Consider the following 24,846-nt stretch of genomic DNA (forward strand, 5'->3'; position numbering starts at 1 on the left):
TTCCTTTTCATCTTGTTGAAAGGAAAACTAGTGGATGTGTCCACAGAGTCACTCTTTGACTTCAGTTTTTTATACTGAAAGTATTTTTTCCTGGATTAAGCATAAATCAGATCTCATCTGTTATTAGCAGAGACTTGAATCTGATAAAATCTGCCTTTAAATTAGATCAGGGGTCTTCAAACTCGGCAACTTTCAGACTTGCAGACTTCAACTCCCAGAATTCCCCAGCCAGCATAAGCACCTCTGGCAGGGAGCATAAGCTGGCTGGGGAATTCTGGGAGCTGAAGTCCACAAGTCTTAAAGTTGCCGAGTTTGGAGACTCCTGAATTGGATAATAAGAAAGATGAAGCCATAAGAATAACATTTTGGAAATCAACTGTGTCTTTTTCAAGGATCACTCACGTCCAATATAGGGAAGACACGGCTGCTTCCAGATGCTATTCCCATGTTCCTAAGCCCTCCAAAGCATCTTTGGCAGTGCGCAGGATCTGAATTTGAAGCACTGTGCACCTCTGGCAGGGAGTTGCTTTTACAGACACCTAATTTTCCATCAATATGCCAGTTTGAAATATGGGAAGCCAACTCCTCCGGTTCTTAGAAAACCAAGAAGCACAGACATGAACAATAGAAAGTGAAAAGACGCAATTCTGCCTGAATATTTTGCAGCCTTCCAAATGCTCAGCTCCTTACTGCAATATACAGATAGTCCCCGACTTACAACCGTTCCTGTAAGCGACCGTTTAAAGTTACAACAGCGCTTTAAAAAAAAGTGACTTGCATCACGGCACCAATTTATGTGGTTAAAATTGGGATGCTTGGCATGTATTTACGATGGTTGCAATGTCCTGAAATCATGTAATCACCACTTCTGGCCTTCCCAGTCAGTGGGGAAAGCTGGATTAATTTAAGAACTGACTTAACGATGGCAGTGATTTGCTTAATAACCATGGCAAAAAGTTTGTAACATCAGGTGTGACCCGTTTAACAATTGCTTTGCTTAGTGACGGGAATTCTGGTCCCAATTGTGGTCGTAATTCAAGGACTAGCTGTACAGAGATGCATGCACTCTGCTCCACAGATGCCTTTAGACTGTTCTTTGCAAAGATTCAGCTTCTAATATTCAATGATTTTTTTACAGAAAAATATTGGAGAATCTCAGCTGGGGGGGGGGGGAACAGAAGGAAAATGACATCAGCTTCAGTGTTCAAACTGTAACAAATCTGGTTAACTTACCAAGCTTCCTATTACTCAGTCAGCAATACTTGTCAGCTAAAACGAGCTACGTAAATATAGATTTTGCAGGATAGGAAACATAGTACCGAAAGTTCTCTGTTACATTAAAAAAAAAAAAACTAAACAAAAGAGGTGTTTCTTTAGAAAAAAAGGAAGGGGGGGGGGAATCAGACCTGTTGCTATACACAGCAATATTCTGAAAAGTAATGTTCAGGCAATGAAGTCCCTCGGTTCACTCTTGGAATTTAAAAAGTTAAAAAAATATGAACTTGCTATAAATAATTTAAAATCTGTTATAATATAATTCTGGCCTGCTTTCTGTCACTTTTTGCACCTCCTCGGCAAACAGTTTATTTCAAAAGCTTATGTGATGCATGCTCCCTTCCCTGCGTGTTTCTGGTCCACCCTGATTTGCCCTTTTCTGCCGCAAAACGCTCCGTGTTCTGCGCCACGTGGCTTATCTCTGCGTCAAGATGAAGAGAGAGCCCGGGAAGGGAGAGGGGTCTTTCGTAATCCTGGGCTGTGTTCCTTGCAGGAATTCTCCTCTCGACAAAGGCCCAGAGGCTTCTTCGCAGAGGAGGAGAGTCTGCGGCGGCTGTTTTTATTGTTCACCTACGAAGCACTTCATGACGCGCCATGATTCCGTCTAGAGATACGGCTCCCCAAATGTCTTTCGACACTCCATCACGCCGGTACTGGGTGGCCGATCACAGTTGTGGGTGCTCTTGACCTGATTCGCGGTGAGACGATCGTAAGCCATCTTGTATTCTCTGTCGAAAGCATCTGGAGAGAGAGGAAGAAAATATCTATAGCGTGGGATTATGCAGGCAGGGAGGCAGACAGAGTAGGTAGGTAGGCAGATAGATAGGATAGACAGAAGATAGACACGGGAGATAGAACAGGTAGACAGATAGTATTGTGGCCGCCAGCAGAGCTGGCAACTGATTCAGACAGTGAGGAGGTTGGGGAGGAACATGGGCCATTCCTGGAGTCTGGGGAAGGCTCTGATGAGGGCTCTGTGTTGGAGGCAGAGAGGGGGCCAGGGCTGTCTGACAGTTATCAGCTGCCTTCAAAGTCATACATCAGTGAGGCAGAAGAATAGCTGGAGCCTGTTCCCAGTGTGCGCATGCGCAGAGTTACCAGACAAAGGGAACAGCTAAAGAACAGGATTGATTTGGGAATAAGGCCAGAGGTGGATCATGAATGGCCCCTCCCAGAGGAAATAAAAGAGGAGTGTGAAGTAACCATCCTCTGCTACCAAATGTGATGTTCCCGTGGGTCGACCATGAGGCCAATGTTTGAGAAAAGACAGGACACGAACTTTCTCGAGATGGAGCGACCCAGATTGGGGGTCTGGTAGCCCCTTTTATTGGGATAGAACAAAGGCAGGAGGAGCAATAGCATGTGTTTAAAAACAGCCTGTAAAAGTACAATTTCTAATCTACTGCTCAGTCTATATATGGTCAAATCCTGGACGTCAATGGTAGGGCACATATCAGAATGTTATGTTATTCACTATCAGGATGTTATGGCGTTCTAGGAGTTTGTTTTCTCCTGTGTGATTCAGCGTGACTCTGCAGGCCCTAGTATGAACTGGGCCATGGAGGACACACACCTACACAAGGAACTATATTACAACAGAGGAGCGAATGGGGAGTGGAGTTTGCAGGAGACAATTAGTTCACTTAATTGGTTTGTGACTCTCCGAGACTCCTTTCCAAGTTTTGCAGATATCAGCCTGTCAGCTCTCTAAGCCAGATAAGGTCTGTGACTGTAAATCCTCCCTTGAAAGACTTTGCTGGATGTGAATGAGCGGAATTCACAGCAAATTAATAAAAGGGGTTTTTGGCGGAACAAGGAGTTTGTTTCATGCTCTTGGGAAGTCTAGGTCAGAACAGATAACTGATAAACAAATATAAATAGATTAGAAATAGAGACATAGATAGAGATAGATAGATAGATAGATGATAGATAGAGATAGAGATGACAGATGATAGATAAGCAGATAGAGATATGTGTGTGAGAGATATATAAATGTATATACACACAAAGGCACACACATAGGCACATACAAAAGTGTGCGTGCACCCACCCACACAGACACCCCCACCCACCCCCTATATATATAAAAATGTAGCCACATGCAAAAAGATACCTATCAAAAATATATAAGAAGATGCACAGTTTAAAAGCTCATGTTTTCAAAGTCTTTATTTTTGGGAGGCTAATATACAGGCAGTACCTGATTTAACAACCCTACAACGTTATGATAGTGCTGAAAAGAAGGGGCTTGTGACTGGTGATTAATTGATTTGAAAACTAGCATAGCATATTTTCAAAGGAGGCTGGAAGCTTTTGTCTCTGGCAATTACCATGGCTACCTTTCTGGCTGGAACTGGGATGGTACATTTGAGTGAATGACCATCGTTGGGAAGAGATGCTAATTCAGCCTGGAAACAGCATCAAGGTTGGGAAATGGGAAATTTTACTCCCCCCATTAAAAAGCCAAAGAAAGCCAGAGTCTGCAATTAAGGATCATTTTCTGGGGAAAGTATTTTTGCGCAGAGAAACAAATTCAATTATTCTACTTTACACAAGCTTCTCTACCAGACTTTCTGAACCCAATCTTCCCCTGCCAAATTTATTCCTTATTTTGGAGAACAGAAAGGATTAAATACCTGTATGTTACTGTATTTTCCCGAAAATAAGACAGGATCTTATTTTCTTTTGACCCCTGAAATAAGCGCTTGGCCTTATTTTCAGGGAGGTCTTATAATTTTTGAGGTGCAGGAAGCGGCGAATGTGGTCACCTCATGGCTGCTGCTGTGTTGCAATATTTTTGGGGAGGGCTTATTTTAGTGCATGTGCTCAAAAACCAGGTTAGGCTTATTATCCAGGGAGGTCCTATTTTCGGGAAAATAGGGTATATTAAGAGGACTCAACACTTTTCAAATACAAATATGTTTTCCAAGATCAGAAGCGATAGTTTGCAGTAAACATTTAACACATACTTAGGAGAACAATACTGGCATGCATCACTTACCTATATCGATATTATCTCTTCCAAGAGCAACGAGAGAGAGAAATAGTATCTCTCTATAAAGACTCCTGAAATGAAACAGACAAAATAAAATGGGAAAGCTTTATTTTTCAGTCACTGTTTTAAATCCGCTATCAAACGGGCTCCCGAGCTCTGTTTTTGGCTGCGACGGCCTCCTGCAACCCTCTGCCAGTGAAAAGGGAGCTCAGGAGGGCCAGGGGCCTTGCGTTTGACACCCCTGCCCTAAACGGAAGGAAACGAAGCAGCTGCTCTGGAAATCTCCCGCTCCTTTGAAACAAGCAGGGCTGGAGCAGAGAGAGCATTTACTGTTTTTTTTTAATGTGCTGTCTTGCACTGATTAAGGACACTTAATGAATCATCAACTTAATAATTATAGATTGATTATTTAATAATTAAATAATTAACAACGAAGAAATGGGCTTCGAGAGCATCCTTTAATTAGGGTGTTCTTTGGAAACTTCACATAAACCACTGCCGAAATCTGAAACCTAAGCTACAAATATTTTCTATTATGAAGAATGAACTTAAGAAACAATAGCTTGCCATTTTACCAAGGGATCCTTTGGTAAAGTGGAAGAGTGGTGCAGCGGCCGTACCGCCCGGAACCCACAACTGGAATGGTGGTGTTGCCGAAATCAAGGAATCACCCTTCAACAGGCCACAAAGAGGAAGCGGGGACAAAAGGAAGAGATGGTGTTGCCGCAAGTCTTTTGTGATAGGACAAATCCCATAAGCACAGAACATATTTGGAAATGTTTAAAAAGCGCAGGCTATTTTTACAGGGAAGTGCTGATGTAAAAATAGCTCGCATTGTACAACAATTTCTCAAGTATGTTCTATTTGTAAGTGATAAAATGCCATCTGGAAGCATCATCTCAAGGAAAAGGTCAACAATTCAGAACAGGCTCACCCTGCTGATTTGGCAGTTCCCCACAGCCTTTTGGGAGGCTGTCAAGACCTGCTTTGTTTTAGCCAGGTGCTAAAGATAGGATAGAACAGAAGAGATAGAACAGAATGAGGGTACATGGAGCTTGCCGGGAGCACCTGATTGGGGTAGGGGTGGGTGGGAGGTGAGGTTTATGTGATTGTTTTATGGTTATATGTTATAGTTACTTGGTTTTAGTGCTGCTGTGAGCTTGTATTAGAATAAATAAGGTTGGAAGGGACCTTGGAGGTTCTCTAGTCCAACCCCTGCTTGAGCAGGAGACTTTAGACCATTCAAGACAAATGGGCTGACTAGTAACTTCTCGAAAACCTCCACAAATGGAGCACCCACAACTTCTGGAAACAAGCCCTTCCATTGATTGTTTTCACCATTAGGAAATTTCTCCTTAGTTCTAGGTTGAGTCTCTTCTTGATTAGTTTCCATCCATTGCTTCTAGTCCTACCCTCAGATGCTTTGGAGAACAGTTTGACCCCTTCCTCTCAGTGATAGCCCCTCAAGTACTGGAAGACAGTTATCACGAGACCCCTAGTCCTTGTTCAAGATGGGCAACTATGCACATTTTTTAAATGAAACAAACGAACAATTAGGGGTTTTTAATGACTAAACCTATAGCTTTACTGAATGCTTGGAGCCCTGCCAAATGCTCAGCCCAAGGGAAGATGCTTCAACCCATCTCAATACAATGTATGGACCTAAACTAAGGAAACCAGTGGGACAAAAATACCACACTATAACTCAAAATCCAGATGCCCCAATTCTTTTGGAATAGGAGAAATGATACAATAGCAGACTTTCACTATCCAAGGGGCTGCCACAAAGAAGAGGGAGTCAAGCTATTTTCCAAAACATCAGAGGGCAGGTCAAGAAGCAATGGGTGGAAACTAATCAAGGAGAGATGCAACTTAGAACTAAGGAGAAATTTCCTGACAGTTAGAACAATTCATCAGTGGAAGAGTTTGCCTGTTGTGGGTGCTCCATCACTGGAAGTTTTTAAGAAGAGATTGGACAACCATTTGTCCGAAATGGAATAAGTTTCCTGCTTGAGCTGGGGGTTGGACTAGAAGACCTCTAAGGTCCTTTCTGTTATTCTGAGTATTTGGTTCTCTGTTCTCTTTTTACCTTCTCAACGAATGAGTGACCGAATCTTCTGATTTTTTCTTCCAAGAAAAAAAAAAGCAAATTTCCAGACTCACCTCTGCCTTTTGATCTGTGGTCCTTTGTTCAGCCTCTCTAGGATCTGGCTCATTGGTCCATAGACATCATTTGTCTTAATACTCTTGACCATGCTTCTTAAGAGCTCCTGGTTAAAGAAACTGTCGTCCTTTTGCAGTAAATGGACCACCGGGTATTTCTGAGCTGTAGAAAGACATTTAGAAAGTACAGTGAACAACAACAACAACAACAACAACAACAACAACAACAAACCCCCCAAGACTGCCAGCTGGTTTAAAAAAATTTAAAAAATATTGCATAAAGGCAATTTTGTGAAGCTGGGGTATAAAAATGAAGTGCGACAGGGAACAGCCAGCCATAAGAAAGACAGTCTGATCAAGGGCATATAGGAGTTGTAAGCGAAGGAATGTTGAAGGCCAGGTCAAAACAGGGAGGAAGTTGAAAAGTCATCTACAAATTATAATTGCAAGAATTCCAAGGGTTTATCTCAAAGAAAATGAAACTAGGACACAAAATAGCTGGGGGAAAGGGGCGGGGAAGGTATGCCTATGCAGGATACTTTGCTGTAAGCAAAAAAAACAACCACATAAAATATACACACGCACATACACTAGGAAAGGAGAGAAGTGTGTGGTTGAAAGTAAGTCAAGGAATAAATAATTTCTCAGCCACAGCAAAGATGTAACACAACACTCACTCTCAAACACAAGGGTATGGTTTTGACCTGTAAGACAAGAATGGCGTGATCAAACTCCGAATCCTTATCTTTTCCGGCTTCTGGCCTGGTGGGAAATCTTTTCCCATAAAATGGTTAAGACTACCGGGGAACTTACTCTGGGCGTTCCACAGAATATAGAGGGGCTGTCCTGGATCTTTGTGGAGTTTCATATTATCCCACAACATCTGAATCAGAACATGCTTGCTGTTCTCCAAGATGCAGTTTCTGGGTATCTGTAGGGGGAAGACACAAGAGATTTTGAATACAATTGTCAAAGGGAATAAGGCAGCGTCACCTGGAAGCAAAATCACAAGGGATGGGAAATGCGAAGGAAAATGGAATTTAAGCTCAGGATGAGAAGAGGCACTGGAAATTCCAGAATATAGCAAAAATGAATGCTTCAGTACAGGTAATCCTCAACTTACGACAGTTCATTTAGTGACTGTGCAAAGTCACAACAGGACTAAAAAATTACTGTTTTCACACTTATGACCGCTGAAGCATCCCCATGGTTACATGATCAAAATTCAACTACTTTGGTAACTATATTACTAATAACAGTTGCACCTTTTGTGATCTTCTGACCAGCAGTCAATGAGGATGCTGGATCGGTACTACTAACTTAACAACTGCAGTGATTCCCTTAACAACTTGTGGCAAGAAAAGCTGTAAAATGGGGCTAAATTCACTTAACAATGGTCTCTCTTAGCAAGAGAAATTTTTGTGCTCAATTGTGGTCATATGTTGAGGACTATCTGTAGTTTAACATGATTGTAAATCAGGGCTATACATTCTATAGAAAGGTAAAAAAAAATTATACCCACGAGACAAAGCACCCAGTTTAGTTAAAATATAAGGTGTGAAAGATCAGGTCCACGCATAAAAGATTCAATTAAACTGATTTATTGATCAAGGTCTATGCACAGGAATCAATTCACAAGAGTTAGAGTTGGATAAGGATCAACAGTACTCAAGTGGGGGGGTTGGACTTGGTTCCCTTGTGACCATGCAGGGATTCTAGGCTGATTCCCCTTTTCACTCCGCTCCCCCCCCCAAGGTTCTGCCACCCCTTCTCTCACAGCTCTTTAAATTAATAACAACCACAAATTATCTGCTAGATTTCCCCAACAAAACCAATGCTTACAATTAGCAGAATGTTTTGTTTTCCATACCTTGGAATTTTTATTGCAGTGTTCAGAGGAGAGGATCAATCCGGGCAAACTACTGGGTAAGTCCAACCGCCGGAAATACCAGACCAGGTTCCAGAAGACGATGGGGTGATGGTCCACAAATTCTGCCACGGTGATCACGTGATCTCCTTCATTTTCCAATAAGCTCTCAAGCTCTTTCCAGACAACGAGAGGACTTAGATAAGGAACGGTGATGGGCTCCGGGCTAGGCAGATGCCACTCCAGCTGAACAGACTCCTGCGATGCCAAAGGGGGCATTAAGAACAAAGTGAGAAATCCGTATTGAATAATCACGAGAAAGGGGTCTTTGGTTGGGGGACCCTCCTCTTGAATCTTCCAGGTGTTAGGGGTATGTACCTTCTGATTTTCCTGGGATTTCCTGCTTTTGACTATTTTTAACTACAGAGAAGTTGGTCTCGTGGGATACTGTACCGTAATTAAATTGCATTTTAATGGTTTCTCTTGTTCCTCCTCCTAAAGGAGCCCAGAGCGCGCCTCAAAAATAATGTAAAAGGCAACTGCTACCACAATTTACGACTACAGGGAGGGCCAGAATTTCTGTTGCTAAGCAAAGGTGGATGTTATGTGGGAGACGCCCGGTTTTCTGATTTTTTGGGCGATGGGTGTTAAGCAAAACACTGCAGCTGTTAAGTGATTGTTATTGTGATTGTTAAGCGAATCCAGCTTTCCTCCACTGATTCTGCTTGTTGAGAGTGGGTTGGGAAGGTGGCAAATGGCAATCACATCTCCCTGGGATGCTGCAACCATCACAAATACAGGCTGGTTGCCAAGTGTCCACATCAAATGATCATGGGGATGCGGTGATGATCCTAAAACACGTTTTACAGGGTCGCTGTGAGGTCAAAGGATTGCTAAGTGAACGGTTGTAAGTTAAGGACTACCTGTAAAATGACCAATAACAAAATCATCAATCCAACAGCAGGAATGATTTACTTCCCACTGAGATCCCTCTGATAATTTTCAGCAAAGTGATTTCATAATTAAACCTCAAAGGGGTTAAGGCACGCAACTGGAAAGAGGGAGACCTGTTAACTTTAGGTCCAACAATGGGATGATTTTAGGCCAGGAGAACGCAACAGGAGATGGTGAGTTCTGGTCCCATCTTAGCCATGAAAGCCAGCTGGGTCACTTTGGGTCGGTCCCTCTCTCTTAGCCCAACCCAATTCCCAGGGTTGTTATTGTGGGGAAAAGAGGGTGAGGAAGGTGTGTTGGATAGAGTCATCCCCTTGAATTATTTTAAAAAACGATAAAGGCAGGACAAATAATTATCACTGAAAAACTTTAGCAATAGCAATAGCACTTAAGACATACATATTGGTTTACAACCCCCAGCAACCCGGGTGCTCATTTCACCCACCTCGAAAGGATGGAAAGCTCAGTCAACCTTGTGTGATCTCCTGACTATGGGCAGAGTCAGCCTGCAATACTGCATTTCTAACCACTGTCACCATGGCAATAGAAAGGAATAGGAAATGGAATGGAATAGAATAGAAAAGAATAGAATAGAATAGAATATAGGAACGAAATAGGAATAGGAATGGAATGGAATAGAATATAGGAATGGAATAGAAAAGAATAAAATAGAATATAGGAATGAAATGGAATAGAATATAGGAATGGAATAGAAAAGAATAAAATAGAATATAGGAATGAAATGGAATAGAATATAGGAATGGAATAGAAAAGAATAAAATAGAATATAGGAATGAAATGGAATAGAATATAGGAATGGAATAGAAAAGAATAAAATAGAATATAGGAATGGAATGGAATAGAATATAGGAATAGCATGGAATAGAACATAGGAATGGAATGGAATAGAAAAGAATAAAATAGAATATAGGAATGGAATGCAATAGAAAAGACTATAGGAATGGAATAGAATATAGGAATGGAATAGAATAGAATATAGGAATGGTATGGAATAGAATATAGGAATAGCATGGAATAGAACATAGGAAAGGAATGGCTATGTTTCTTCTGAAAATCCAGGTGAAGAAGGAACACAACACTTGGGCGCTTACCATTCTCTGCTGGAAATTTGCAGGCAAGCTCCCCGTGGGCACCACATGGTTGTGGGTATGGACTCCCACTTCATCTATCTCTAAAGAACTGTACGCACTGACGCTTCTTGACAGGGGGTGGCCAAGGGGCTCCTCTTTGGCTGAAGGATGCCTTCGCTGAGAAGGGATCTGGATGCTCTTGGCACAGAAGGTGTCCAAATGTTTTGCCTTGCAGCTGCTGGAAGAATTTACATAGACTGCTTAGAAGATTCCAGGTATTTAAGCCATTTACAGGATAACATAGTTGGAAGGGACCTTAAAGGTCTTCTAGTCCGACCTCCTGCTCAAGTAGGAGACTCTATGCCAGTGATGACTAACCTTTTTCTCTTTGCATGCCAAAATAATGCGCCCATACCCACAATGCAATGCGCCTGCCCCCCTGTGCATGCACGTGTAACCATCCTTGCACAGGCATGTGTAACACACACACACCACGACCTACTTGGCCTCCTTCATCATAGTGTGTGTATGGGTGTTTTCACCCTCCCCAGGCTCTGGAGGCTTTTCTCGAGACTCCGGGAGGGTGAAAATGGCTACTACCCCCCGGGCTCTGGAGGCCCTCCCTGAAGCCTCCTGGCACCAAAAATGGAGCATTCCAAGTGACACCCCCAAGAAAAGAAGACTCCGAGGCTTGAGGTTCCTCAAAGTTCCATTTTATTAGAAGTCATATTGCCCCATCTGGGAAAACCCGAATCTGAAAGTTCCCAGGTTTCCCCACCCAAATGAAAGTCCAAACCCCTGCCCAGCACCCACATGTCCATCCCATGGCCCAATCAGAGACCATCCTCCCATTCACACCACCGCAGCTGCAGGTCAAAGTGTCCTTGACTCTCTGAGAAAGGAAGGTTATTTTGACTATATATCTCCCATACTCCATGTAATCCGCCCTCCCATTTTCCCACAGTTGAAAATGTGGAAGGCCTGAAGGCCCCAATGTAAAAGATGGCTTCCAGGCCTGACAGCATTTTGCAAGTCATTTTTCTCCACCCAATTAACCTCGCCAAGTTTGGGGTGTCGGGCTTTAGAGGAAAAGGAGGTTATAAATGCAGTTAAGAATGTTTTAAAAACCGTGAGATAAATGTACCTTTCTGAAACGACGTCATTTTGAGCTGGAATTAAAGTAGTAGTAAACCCTGAAAGGGGATCAGCAATGCAGGTTTTGCCGGCCTGGTTCACCCCAGAGGATGGAAGCTGGATAGTTTCCGAAGAAGGACTGGGCTTTAAGAAGTACCTACAAAAAATTCAGGTGGTTATGAAATTGTCAGGTGTGGAAAATATTGCCCATAAAAAAAAATCCCTTTCCAAAGGATCGGTAAACACGTACCTTCCAGGTCCCCGGAGATCTCGGATCTCAATATTCAGGAAAGGCAAGAAGAGATTTCCACAGAAGGGGCAGGTGGTGTTGAGGTTGGAGTCGTCCGCCGTCCAGCCTGCCATGATCTCTTCGTCATGAACCAGGCAGTCGCAGGTTCGACATCGGGAACAGCTTGAGATCAGGACCTAAGGGAGGCACGGAGTTAAAGCCATGGGGGCCATTTTGGCTTTCTTTGGGCTTTAGCTGACTAATCTACAAATTAATATAATTACAGCTTCCTAGTCTGGGGGGAAAAGTCCAGTTTTAACAAACAGACCCAGTGGAAAACAGGACAATGCCTTATCCAAGGTACACAGATAATAACGGATCTATTATCCCTACTGTATGCATACCAATAGGAACCCCAGAATCTTAAATTACCACATCTTTTTTTTAATTTTTTTTTTACTTCTTTTTCATATAACTCATATAAAAGTTTTGTTAAATATTTCCAGGGACATCCTTCCTTGCCCTTAGACATGAGTAACTAACGTCATTTTTATTATAGTTGCTGATAAATATTCAAGTTCTGATCTAGATACTCAGCAGATAAACCGAACAATATAAAATTCAAATAAAATTAACCGCAGCACCTTTAACAAGCATACAAATCACATTTAAAAAAAACTTTAATCTATTCATAAACAGGCAACAAATTTTTCATATGCCCCGTAATTTTAGAAACTTGGTCTGTGTACCTGACTAATGTAAAAAGTAACCTGGGTGCTTAGACATTTTTGCAGATGACTGGATTTAGCAAAGAAATGAGAAAATTCTCATAAAAAGAGCAGAGAGGAAGGGAGGAAGCAGGGTTTTATGTGCCCAGGGCTAAATCTCTCATCAGAGAGACTTTTTATACCTGTCTTTTAGAACTACTAAAGGAAGGATATTACAACACACCAAGGTAAATGCTTCCTGACATTTTGCTAAAAAAAAAAAAAAAAGGACATTCCCCATAACTTTCCTTGCAGGAATTGAATGTCTTATTTCCAGTAAGTTCATTGGTAGAAATAATACATATTCCAGTACAGACTGCCACCGTGTCAGTACCAATTGAGTCTTGCCATTGCATTGTCTCAACTTCCTCATCGCCCATTATGAAGGATATCCAAGGAGCATCGTGGCTCAAGTAGGTAGGACACTGGGTTGGAAGTTAGTAAGCCTGCTATCAATCCTGACGCTGATCTGACCGAAACCACCTTGGAGCCACAATGGAGCTGAGGGATAGGGAGGGGGGATTAGAGGTAGCTGGGGTCTTTGTAGCCAAAATAAAATACTTTCTCTTGGGAACCAAGGATGTTCTACCACCTGGCCGGAGGAAGGAGGAGTGATGTCACCAGACCACCAGACAACACCTTGGTTGGACCATGTGACTGATTGTTTGAGGTTGAGGGAGAAACTTACTTTTAATTAGATGAAAACTGTGGGAACCTTCAGAGACGGTTTTCACCAGATCTGTGCCAATATGATATATCCAATAAATATTCTTTGAGGACCCTACCTGCCTTGGGAGTTTGCTAGGGATCTATTACTTGGAACCTGACACCTACCTCCAAGACCCCAGTGCTACCATGGGTAGGGTGAACTCCTGTCCTTTGCTCAGGCTCCTGCAGGTGCCATGAAAGGAGCACCACATTTGGCTATCCCCTGGGCAACAGTGATGTCACCAGCTGATCCTTTCAATCTGGAAGCACCTCAGTGCTTCTGACGCAAGTGTGATGCGATGAAGATTACCTGTGGGATGAGCTTAACAGGAATTGTTTTCTTTTCTACTTCCCACACCCATGGAAATTAAAAGAGATGGACCAGGATTAAAGGGGCTGAGCCCTACGGGCAGAAGAACAAATAGCTGTGAACAGGCTCTGGATTCCAGTTTTATCATCCTTCTTCTAACTGCAGTGCCATACCAATTGAGCATCAGAAAGATTTTGGATTACACAGGCTCTATTGTAGTGTTTCTCAACCTTGGCAGCTTTGAAGATGTATGTATGGACTTCAACTCCCAGAATTCCCCAGACTAGCAATAAAGATGTTAGCTAGTTTGGGTAATGAAATGTCTGCAAGAAAACAACCAAGCTCAGAGAACACCGAGGCTCCCACAGTCCTTGTCCTCCAGTAAACCCAACTCTCTTCTAGCACTGATAATGTTATCTTGTTCGGTCATGAAAAGTCTGCAAGAAAACAACTAGGCTCAGAGAGCACCAAGGACTCCTCTTACTAATTGCACTTAACAGACTGATTGGGCAGTAATTAGAATGCAGCTCTTTCTTTTTCTTCTAAGAGTAGTAATATTATCTAGGATATAGAGATGTGCTGCCTGTACCACAAACCCTCATTTAATGGTTTAGCTGGCTTTGACACAAGCTTTAAAATGTGTTCATAAACTCTAGTCTTCTGTGAGTAAATTTTATTCAAGTGTAAAATCAGTTCGGATTTGATGGACATTCCAGTATAATGGCACCCCTTCTCCCCAATAGATAATAATAATAATAATAATAATAATGGACTCAGTGTTGTCCATGAAAGCAGAGTGTTAATTGAAAGTATATATAATGAGGCCAAGATCAGAGCCAACCAATCCACACCTTTTAATTAGCTCTGGGGGATTGAGGATCAAACCAGTGCCTTTCTAGCTTTTAATTGATTATCTCATTTAAAAAGCCCTGGTGCTGAAACAGGAGGCCAAAGCAGGCAGTAAAATTAATTAGTTTCTTCAACAGAAGAAAAAGTGGCAAGCACTGGAATGTCAACAGAATTAACAGCTGAATTAATCCATGTATACAGCTGACAAATACATTTTAAAGTGGTTTGTCCTTTTTATTTTTCTCATAGCAGCTCCCATATTCTGGAACTATCCAAAACAGGCCATTCCGGATGGTAATGATGCCTTGATCTTTATTTGAAGGGTGAGCGGTTGCCTGGAATACCTGTCCAAAAATGTTCCCATGAAACTCCAGATGATTAAATCAGATAATTCCTTGGATTGAAATGTTAGGATGTCAGGGAAAAATTTAATGTAAAAGTAGAAGGCAAATAATGCTTCTTTTGAAATCTGTTTATGGCAGGGGTGTCCAAACTTGGGAACTTTAAGACTTGTGGACTTCGAGGCTGGCTGGGGAATTCTGGGAGTTGAGGTCCACAAGTCTTAAAATTCCCAAGTTTGGACACCCCTGGTTTATGGTAACGATAGCAAAAAATACCCTACCTCCAGGGCGTAATTCTGGAAGACGCTCGTGCTGCTTGGACTGCAGGAGGAAACCATCTCTGATTTGGAAAAGGAGCCTAAAAACCAAAAGGACATTGTAAAAGCAAATATTTACACAAATCCTAGAAAAGAAGATATCCTCTCCGCTGCCCCCTCTCTTTATTTTAAAGAGAAAGGGATAATGATAATAATAGAAATAATTAAAATGTATTTGCCACCTGACTCTCAGCAACTCTGAAAAGTTTATCTATTATTTAGATTAGATTAACAGAGTTGGAAGGGACCTTGCAGGTCATCTAGTCCAACCCCCCCACCCAAGCAGGAGACCCTACACCATTTCTGACAGATGGCAGTCCAGACTCTTCTTGAAAGTCTCCAATGATGAAGCTCCCACAACTATCAAAGTCAACGTCTGTTCCGTGAGTTGAATGTTTTCACTGTCAGAAAATTTCTCCTTAAATCCAAGTTGAATCTCTTCTTGATCAGTTTCCATCCATTATTCCTTGTCCGGCCGTCAGGTGCTTTGGAGAATAGCTTGAGCCCCTCCTCTCTGTGGCAGCCCCTCAAATATTTGAACACTGCTATCCTGTCTCCTCTGGTCTTTCTCTTCACTAGACTAGCCATGCCCTGTTCCTGCAACCATTCTTCAGATGTTTTAGCCTCCAGTCCCCAAATCATCTTGGTTGCTCTTCTCTGCACTCTTTCTAGAGTCTCCACATCTATTTTATAGTGTGGGGACCAAAACTGGATGTAGTACTCTACATATATTTAAAACATTAAAGAAGACACTAAAATGACAAAAAAGGGCAAAGATGGCAGGAGAGAGACAAGTTCCTTCTAATGTTGCCATCAAGAAGGAATCTTCCAGCTTTAGAGACCACTCTGGATTTCTTCCATGAAACTTGCGAGAGGTCAGCATTCTTCGACCCTTATTTTAATTGAAACCTTGCAAGAATTTTTATTTTGTGATTGAATCCCTTGGGCCAATTTTCATGCTATCCCTTTCTGGAAGGAGAGGGGGCCGCCTCACCAGATCCCAGGGCGACAGGTGTTTCCCAAGCCTGTGTCAGTTGATGAAAGTGAACGGGGGGAATAAAACAACAACACCATTTGAGCAGCTCTCTTACCGCAATGCGAGGAAGGCTTTGAGGAGCCGTTGTGAGAAGCGGCGCTTTCAAGACTGGTGGAGCTCAGGCCGATGCCCTTGAAGGCCGACGACGCGTCGTCTCGAGGAGAGGAGCTGCTTTCCAGGTCGTTGCACATGTCTTCATCGGTTAGCGAGGCGGATTCCGAATCCAGGGCCCCGAGCGATGACAAGCTCGCTCGGTCCGAGTTTTGATCCTGAAACAAGAACAGGCTTTGGAGGGGGTGTTTGGAGTTGCTACAGATTCTCATTTGGTAGCAAACATCTAGTGTAAGGGTGTCAAACTCAAGGCCCGGGGGGTAGATCCGGCCCATGGGGTGCTTAAATGTGGCCTGTGGGGCCGCCCTGGAAACAGCGAAGGACAGGCCCACGGTGCCTCTGCCAGTGAAAACGGAGGTTGGGAAGTCTGCACACAGAGGCTGTTGCTGCTGAAAATGGAGGTTTGAAGGCCACACGCGGCCCTCCCAAGCTCCGTTTTCGCTGGCAGAGGGTTGCAGGAAGCCATTGCAGCTGAAAACGGAGCTTGGGAGCCCGTTTTCATGGCAGAGCGCTTGGGCCACCACAGGCGTCCCCGACACAAGTGATGTCAAACTGGCCACAGCCACCCTGGCCCACCAAGGTCAAACAAAACCATGATGCAGCCCTCAATGAAAACAAGTTTGACACCCCTGATCCAGCAGCAAAGCACTGCAGGTAGTCCTTGGCCTACGACCAGTGGTGGGTTCCTACCAATTTAGACCGGTTCAGCCAAACCGGTATTAGCGGCCTGGGGCGCTGGAGCCAGCAGCGACCCAGGCCTGCCATGCCCCTGAACTGGTTCTCCAGGGGCCGCTGTAGGCGCCGCCGTCTTGTTTTTTGCTTCTACGCAGAGCCATTTTTATTGCACTGCGCATGCACACGCAAAGCACGCACAAACCGGCAGTAGTGACTGCTGGAACCAACCCCTGCCTACGACCATCCTAATTTACAAAGGACCCACTGTCAACTCTGAAGCTGGCCTGACTGAGGCCATCTTGGAGGCTTCAGTGTTGCCACACTGGAGCTGAGGGATAGGGAGGGGGGAAGAGAGATAGCTGGGGTTTTGTAGCCAAAACAAAATAGTTTCCCCTGAGAACCAAGGACATTCCCACAGATGGCTCAAAAGAGGAGTAAAGTTTCCAAGCGCCCGGACAGCACGTTGATTGGACCACGTGACTGTTTGGGAAAGAGGGAAAAACTTTTGCTTAAGTGAAAACTACAGAAACCTTTAGAGTCGGTTTTCACCAGCCTGTGCCAATATATGATATATCCAATAAACCTTTTCTTTTGAGGAACCTGCTTGCCTCAGAGTTCTGTTTGCTGTTTGCAAGAAAACAACCAAGCTCAGAGAGCACCACGGTCCTCCTCTGCCTCCTCTCTGGACACCCCACTCTCTTCTAGGACTGATGATATTGCCTAGTTGGGTAATGAAACATTTGCAAGAAAACAACCAAGCTCAGAGAGCGCCAAAGGGCCCTGTGTTCAGCCCTCAGCTACAGACATTCTCTTCTACCAATACTTGTCTTGTAGGCATCGTGATCCTAGCCAACACCAAGGAGTATAAACATCATCTAGGACAGTGATGGCGGACCTTTTTCTTACGGCGTGCCAAAATTGAGCATGCCCACTCAATCTCCCTGCCCACCTGAGCATGCACGCGCAACCCCAAGCTCTGAAGCCTCCGGAGGGTGAAAATGGCCTCCCCCAGCCTCCCGGAGTCCCTCCAAAAGCCGGAAAAAGATCGTTTCCGAATTTGCGGTTGGCCTGTTGGGGCTGTTTTTCACCCTCCCCAGCCTCCGGAGGCTTTCCTGAAGCCTGGGGAGGGGGGGAAATGGCCCCAATGGCCCAACAGGAAGTTCATCCCCAAATTTCCGGTTGGGCCGTTGGGGGCCTTTTTTGCCCTCCCCAGCCTCCGGAGGCTTTCCTGAAGCCCGGGGAGGTCAAAAACAGCCTCCCCTGGCCCTTCGGAAGGGCGAAAAATCAGCTGATGACTGGTGTTCCACCAAATATGGCTCCATGTGCCATAGGTTTGCCATCAGGGACATAAGACTTTCAAGGCAACTCCTATGGAGCTGAAGCAGTGTTCTACCCTGAGCCATCAAGGGGTGAGGAAGAACAAGCAGCCACACTGGAATCTCTGCTGAACTGTGTTATTTTCACGGCAATTATTCGACAGCCTTACCTTCGACGCTGCTGCGTAGGTGGCGAACTTCGAATACCACCTGCTGGCCTTCTCTGCCACCCCTTTTCCTGCAGAAAACATGCTGCTCTTCAAAACATCGAACGTCGGCGTCAGGAGCGTGTCCAGGTTGAAGGAGGTTGGAGAGGCGAGTGTTACTGTCCCGGATATGTCTTCAGGTTGCCCCCTTGACAAGTTGTTGGGAGAGAACACAGGAGAGGACCAAAGCCGGTCCCTTCCTCTTTCGTTTTTGACCTGGTAGCTCTTGGATTTGGGGAGCACTATCGACCTGGGTGAGTTTGGCGGGAGGCTTGATCTTCGGCACGGCTGGCCTAAGGTCGGACTTCTTTTGTTGGGGTTTTTGTCGCCGCAGGCCTTTTGCAGATCGATGCTGGGCGTCCGGCTTGTTAAAGGGCTGCTCATATTATTCATGTACATCTCGATCTCTTCAGCTAAATCGCGCCTTGCTGATGGGGTGGAGACCCTTTTCTCCTCCTCCTCTTCCTCCTCCTCTTCCTTTCCTTGTCCCGTCTCAGCTGCCAGCAAGGAGAGTGGATCAAAGCCAGTTTCAACATTAACTTTCTCGACGGGCTTCACGGGAACGCTGACAGCCCGCTGAATCTTCTTGGCCTTTTTATGCATCGGCTTCAGGGGTTTCACTTGCGGGATGGGTTCGTTATCCAGGTCTTCCAAATCGAATATAACTGGCGACTCGGTCTTATCCACTAGGCCGTTCTCGTAGGCTACGTCTTCATCGCTAGACTCTTTCTCCCGATGGCTCTTCCGAGCAGGTCCCAAAGCAGCCGGCCGGAGGTCGAGGGTCTTCGGCCTCATTCTTTTCTCAAACATTTTAGTGAGGATTTCAGCATCCACGCCCAGTTTCTCCACAATTTCTTCAGGCCTGGCTTCCTGATTGATCTGATTCTTCATGAGCTCCATTAGAGCATCTCCGCTCAGCTTTCTGTTGCGCCAAACATTCCATTTGTGTTCCGTTTCAGCTGCACTTAAATGCCTGTTTCTCAGCTTTTCAGCCTTAGCGACTCCCGTTTTATTGATATTGTCAAAACAAGAGAAGAGCAATCCTGCAGAGGTTTCTGGAAAGAGAGGGGAAAAAAGCATGGACACAATCCAAGGATATTACATTAAGTTGCTAAAACACCAGCAGACTCACAGGATTCCCCTTAATATGCTCACAGGGTTTTTGCTGTAGTTGCTTTTTTTAACATGGAAAGGGTGCAAGTCTTCTTTTTCTATTCAATTCACGATGAGTTTTTGTTCTGACCCGGCTCCCAAACACGACAAACCCTCTGGAGTTAAATCAATGATTCCTTTATTAGGAGTGCCAGCAACCCTGGCAAAAAGTCTCTCTCTCTCTCTCTCTCTCCCTCCCTATCTCTCCCTTTCTCCCCCCCTCCCCCTCTCTCCCTCTGTCCAGCAGGGAGATGAACAATTGTCTGCCACACCTATTCATCTCTGCCCCCCTGTCTTTTATCCCCAGAGCAATAGCAATAGCAATAGCAATAGCAGTTAGACTTATATACCGCTTCATAGGGCTTTCAGCCCTCTCAAAGCGGTTTACAGAGTCAGCATATCGCCCCCACAGTCTGGGTCCTCATTTCACCCACCTCGGAAGGATGGAAGGCTGAGTCAACCTTGAGCCAGTGAGATTAGAACCGCTGAACTGCAGATAACAGTCAGCTGAAGTGGCCTGCAGTACTGCACCCTAACCACTGCGCCACCTCGGCTAGGGTGAGGCTTCGCTAGCAGCGGTGGCTCTTCCATCCCAAGGACCGGCCCATAGATTTCCACTACTCTCCTCTCTTCTGCCTTCTATGCATCCACACGTCAGGCATTGAACCCAGCTGTTCCTCCTCTTCCTCATTAGCCACCTCTCGACCTGGGGGCTCTTGACTCTCCATCTGAGGGCTGATGGATGGCCCAGGCTCTGCCTCTCTCTCTCTCTCACTGACTCACTCATTCTCTCACTCTCTCCCTCCCTCCCTCTCTCTCTGACAGCTCCATTCCCTCTTCCCCCTCAGAACTCTCAGGTTGCCTGCATGCTGACTCTGACTCCCACGCCTCCTCTTCCTCCTTTGATTCTGCCGACAGGCCACAACAGTTTTCAGGAAAATCTAGCCATTCATGAATAGCCTTGTGCAAGGGGAATGTAAAGTAAGTCAATATCAATAAAGTTCACCCGTGCTTAGAAAGAACTCTCAGCCGCATCAGCTTACCTATAGCCCTGTCTCCGGCTGCATCTGATATTTTGCCAGTTGTATCATTAACACGAACAATCCTTGAACCGAGCTTGACACAGGTGGAATTTTGATAATTTAACGCGGGGAGGCAATCACCACTTTCCTTTCCACTCTCAATTTCAGATACTATATGCACACAAAAAGGCACGAGAATTGATCAAAAGTTAAACTTACTCTTAATCAAAGGCTGAAGATAGTCAACTTATTATTCTTTAAACTGGGTTATTAGCAACGATTGATTTATATGGAGCCTGGAATGTCAGCAAATATGTTTGAATAGAAGCCAGATTCACGAAACCGTGACCCGTCAAAAGCGCGGACGGCAAAAGCGCGATCGACAAAATCGCGCCTTTGACGTCATCACAGCGCGACGAAAAAGATCGAAAAATTCAAATAAAAATTAATAAAAATTAAATTAAAGCAAGCTGATTCACATAAAGGTAAGGGTTAGGGTTAGGGTTAGGGTTAGGTTAAGGGTTAGGGTTAGCTTTAGAGCGTTAGCGTTAGCGTTAGGGTTAGGATAAGGGTTAGCGTTACGTTTTTCGTTACTTTAACGGTTAGGTTTAGGGTTAGGTTTAGGGTTAGGTTAAGAGTTAGGGTTAGGGTTAGGTTTAGGGTTAGGTTTGGGGGGGTTAGGGGAAGGTTTTAGCTTTATTTTTACATTTTTTCGATCTTTTTCGTCGCGCTGTGATGACGTCACAGCGCGCTTTTGTCGAGCGCGATTTTGTCCTACGCGCTTTTGTGGTGGAACCCACTTAACAACCGTGTTACTAACTTAGCAACTGCAGTGATTCGCTTAACAATAGTGGCAAAGAAGTTGGTACATTGGGGCAAAATTCACTTAAGAACTATCTAATTTAACAACAGAAATGTTGAGCTCAATTGTGATCCTCAGTCAAGGATAACATGAAATCTAGGCAGGTTTTTCTGTAAATTTCTGCTTGGGTACCTGGAAACTAAGTGATCTCTGACAGCAAGGAGGAAAAAATATTTTTAAAGCTTCACAGTAAAATAACCTTCACACAAGATGGCAAAGTCAAGCGTGGTTGGAATTAAAACAAATCAAGCCTGAGTATTTTTTTTTTAAATAAATCAAATTCAATTGTATTGCATTTGGTACATACAGGAACTTGAGTCGCTCTCTTTTTTCTCATATCTTTGATCAATGCTGCTCTGGATGTTTGTTTTTCCTTGCTTAACTGCATCTTTAGACAACTTATATAAGAGATCAGAATGGTCCCCTATTAAAAAAAAAAACACAAATAAAATCAATTTTAAAAAACAGGATAAAACATATCTTAAAATAAGGTAAGGTAAAGGTTCCCCTTGCACATATGTGCTAGTTGTTCCCGACTCTAGGGGGCAGTGCTCATCTCTGTTTTAAAGCCAAAGAGCCAGCGCTGTCCGAAGACGTCTCCGTGGTCATGTGGCCGGCATGACTAAATACCGAAAGCGCATGGAACGCTGTTACCTTCCCGCCAAAGGTGGATCCTATTTTTCTACTTGCATTTTTACGTGCTTTCAAACTGCTAGGTTGGCAGAAGCTGGGACAAGTAACGGGAGCTCACTGTGTTACACAGTGATAGGGATTCGAACCTCCGAACTTTCTGATAGACAAGGTCAGTGTCTTACTCACTTAGCCACCGCGTCCTTTAATATAGTGCATCATAAATCCCCAAATAAGAGGATGATGTGTGGCTCATTTTATTTTTCAATTATTGTATGGAGAAAAACAAACCTGCGTCATAGCTGAAATTTATTAAAAGCACGGGCCTCTAAATCAGGACGGTGTTCCTTTTTTTTCCAGACTGGAGATATCATCTAAGCCTCTAAATGGAGCCAGGACCAAATATCTATTTGATTTCCGTAGAATTTAAATTAAATTGAGATTAAATTAAGTATAGCTCATAAAATTATTCCTTATAGAGTCAGCCCTGTTGGCAGTGCCATCCATTTATGTCCAGTTTTCAGCAAAAATGAAATGTTTGCTTAACATTGCATCTGTTTGCTGCAAAAAAAGGTTGAAAAACAAGGTCCAGTCACATACAGACCTTCTTTATGATCACAACTTATGACTATTATTGGCCGGCTGCATTACCATCATAACTTAGGGACTACCTGTACCTACTTTAATTAAGACTGACTAGAGCAGGGATGAGGAACTATGCCCCCTTCATGACCTGTGGACTTCAACTCCCAGAATTCTTGAGCCAGCCACCCTCAGGAATTCTGGGTGTTGAAGTCCACAGATCATGAAGAAGCCATAGTTCCTCACAGCTGGATAGTATGGAGCTATCTTTACTTTATGGCTATTTCTTTTGGTCTACTTTCCTTTAAGCCCTGAGGAACAATGGCAGGAGGTGTGGGTGTGTTTTTGGGCATCTGGTCCTTTCTTTCAAGTTGTTCCCCTCTTCTCTTCTCTTCATTTCATTTATGGTTTCAATTAAATTTGAAGTTTCAGGTTTATCAAAAATTAAATTTGAAGTTTCAGGTTTATCAACAATTCTGTTTAATCAATATTGTGAGCACCTCTGGGCACTCAATCAACAATCTAGATAAAGGGCTAACAGATGAATAAATACATTTATAAACTCTGGAGCTAAAGAATATGAACTGTTTCCTGATGTTGTTTTCCAGAAATTGGTCGCTAGCTATTAATGTGCGACCATCTATTTCTTTACTACTTCTGCCTTATTTTAGTGCAAAGGTTGTATTTAATGTTTTTTTTAATACGATCTATGGTAGTTAATTCCATGCAACCCCGCCACCTTAATTTTGTATCCATATTGCACATTTGTTTAATCTTTCTGTTTTAGTTTCCAGTTTCTGTAATGGTTTGTACAATTTGATTTATTACTGCTAATGAGATTCTAATGCTTTTTTGCCTTTAATTTATTCAAGAAGGACTCATGAGCTTCAACGGAAACCATAAAGGGAAAAGTACAGAAACAGGAAGTGGACATTAATATTTATTGTTTGGGAGAGTTTCCAGTTTGCCTGAAATGGTCTGGCCACACAGGCTAGTGCCAAACCTTTGCTGCATTTAAGATTTGTATTCAGGTCCATGGTTTTTTGAATGACATCTGTTTCTATTAGAGCATTGACTACCCTGACATGTTCTGTTATTTTTATTGGCTGTTAATATTTAATAACTTTAATATATGAGCAATCTATACTGCTGCTATCAAGTTCTTTTTTTAGCATGATCATTGTGCTTATTTATTTATTTAATGTATAGCAAATACATGGACTTATAGTGGTTCAAACGTTAATGTCCAGTCCACCCAGCCATTCAAGGACAGGGTGGTCTATGTTGGAAAAACCAGACATTGAGCTGGTGTAAGCTTTACATGGACATTCAATACAATACAACAGCAGAGTTGGAAGGGACCTTGGAGGTCTTCTAGTCCAACCCCCTGCCTAGGCAGGAAACCCTATACCGTTCTAGACAAATGGCTATCCAACATCTTCTTAGACTTCCAGTGTTGGGGCATTCACAACTTCTGGAGGCAACTTCTGTTCTACTGATGAATTGTTCTAGCTGTCAGGAAATTTCTCCTCAGTTCTAAGTTGCTTCTCTCCTTGATTAGTTTCCACCCAGTGCTTCTTGTTCTGCCCTCAGGTGCTTTGGATAATATTTTGACTCCCTCTTCTTTGTGGCAACCCCTGAGATATTGGAACACTGCTATCATGACACCCTTGGTCCTTCTTTTCATTAAACTAGACATACCCAGTTCCTGCAATGGTTCTTCATATGTTTTAGCCTCCAGCCCCCTAATCCTCTTTGTTGCTCTTCTCTGCACTCTTTCCAGAGTCTCCACATCTTTTCTACATCGTAGTGACCAAAACTGAATGCAGTATTCCAAGTGTGACCTTACCAAGGCATTATACAGTGGTATTAACACTTCACATGATCTTGATTCTATCCCTCTGTTTATGCAGCCTAGAACTGTGTTGGCTTTTTTGGCAGCTGCTGCACACGGTCTGGCTCCTATTTAAATGGTTGTCCACTAGGACTCCAAGATCCCTCTTGGATCATTTTCGGACACAATGTGGTGGATATTTTGTCGAGGAGCACCAGTCACACTGAGGGGTAGAGACAAGACCCCACTTAAACCATATCTCTTGGCAGACACCATGTTGGATGCTGATCCTGTTCTGAGTTGACCAATGCTGGCGAGGAAGGTCAAAAACTGGCACCTTCTGTGTAGGGTTATCTACGTAGCTGCCTGTATCTGGGCGTTCAGCAGCCCATTTGGCTTTCCACTTTGCGGTGATGTTTG

The 24,846-nt window shown here is 43.6% G+C and overlaps 1 protein-coding gene across 1 annotated transcript in view; it reads right to left on the bottom strand.

The window, feature by feature from the left end:
* Positions 1-247: 247 nt before the first annotated feature.
* The window catches only part of DENND4A (DENN domain containing 4A), a 92,825-nt gene continuing 68,226 nt past the window's right edge, over positions 248-24,846 (bottom strand). Inside the window, exons 19-31 of the mRNA XM_087704376.1 lie at positions 21,688-21,804; positions 20,540-20,689; positions 18,309-19,399; positions 16,092-16,305; positions 14,965-15,041; positions 11,730-11,905; positions 11,490-11,636; positions 10,367-10,583; positions 8,304-8,558; positions 7,247-7,364; positions 6,434-6,596; positions 4,277-4,341; positions 248-2,016 (exon numbers count right to left, since the gene is read on the bottom strand). Of these exons, the coding sequence (XP_087560502.1) occupies positions 1,880-2,016; positions 4,277-4,341; positions 6,434-6,596; positions 7,247-7,364; positions 8,304-8,558; positions 10,367-10,583; positions 11,490-11,636; positions 11,730-11,905; positions 14,965-15,041; positions 16,092-16,305; positions 18,309-19,399; positions 20,540-20,689; positions 21,688-21,804 (2,927 nt within the window). The 3' untranslated portion in view covers positions 248-1,879. The remainder of the gene's footprint in view (positions 2,017-4,276; positions 4,342-6,433; positions 6,597-7,246; positions 7,365-8,303; positions 8,559-10,366; positions 10,584-11,489; positions 11,637-11,729; positions 11,906-14,964; positions 15,042-16,091; positions 16,306-18,308; positions 19,400-20,539; positions 20,690-21,687; positions 21,805-24,846) is intronic.

This window comes from Thamnophis sirtalis, unplaced genomic scaffold (genome assembly GCF_051295495.1).
Source record: "Thamnophis sirtalis isolate CommonGarterSnake01/CBP01778 unplaced genomic scaffold, rThaSir2_p1.2 scaffold_2, whole genome shotgun sequence".
Taxonomy (NCBI): domain Eukaryota; kingdom Metazoa; phylum Chordata; class Lepidosauria; order Squamata; family Natricidae; genus Thamnophis; species Thamnophis sirtalis.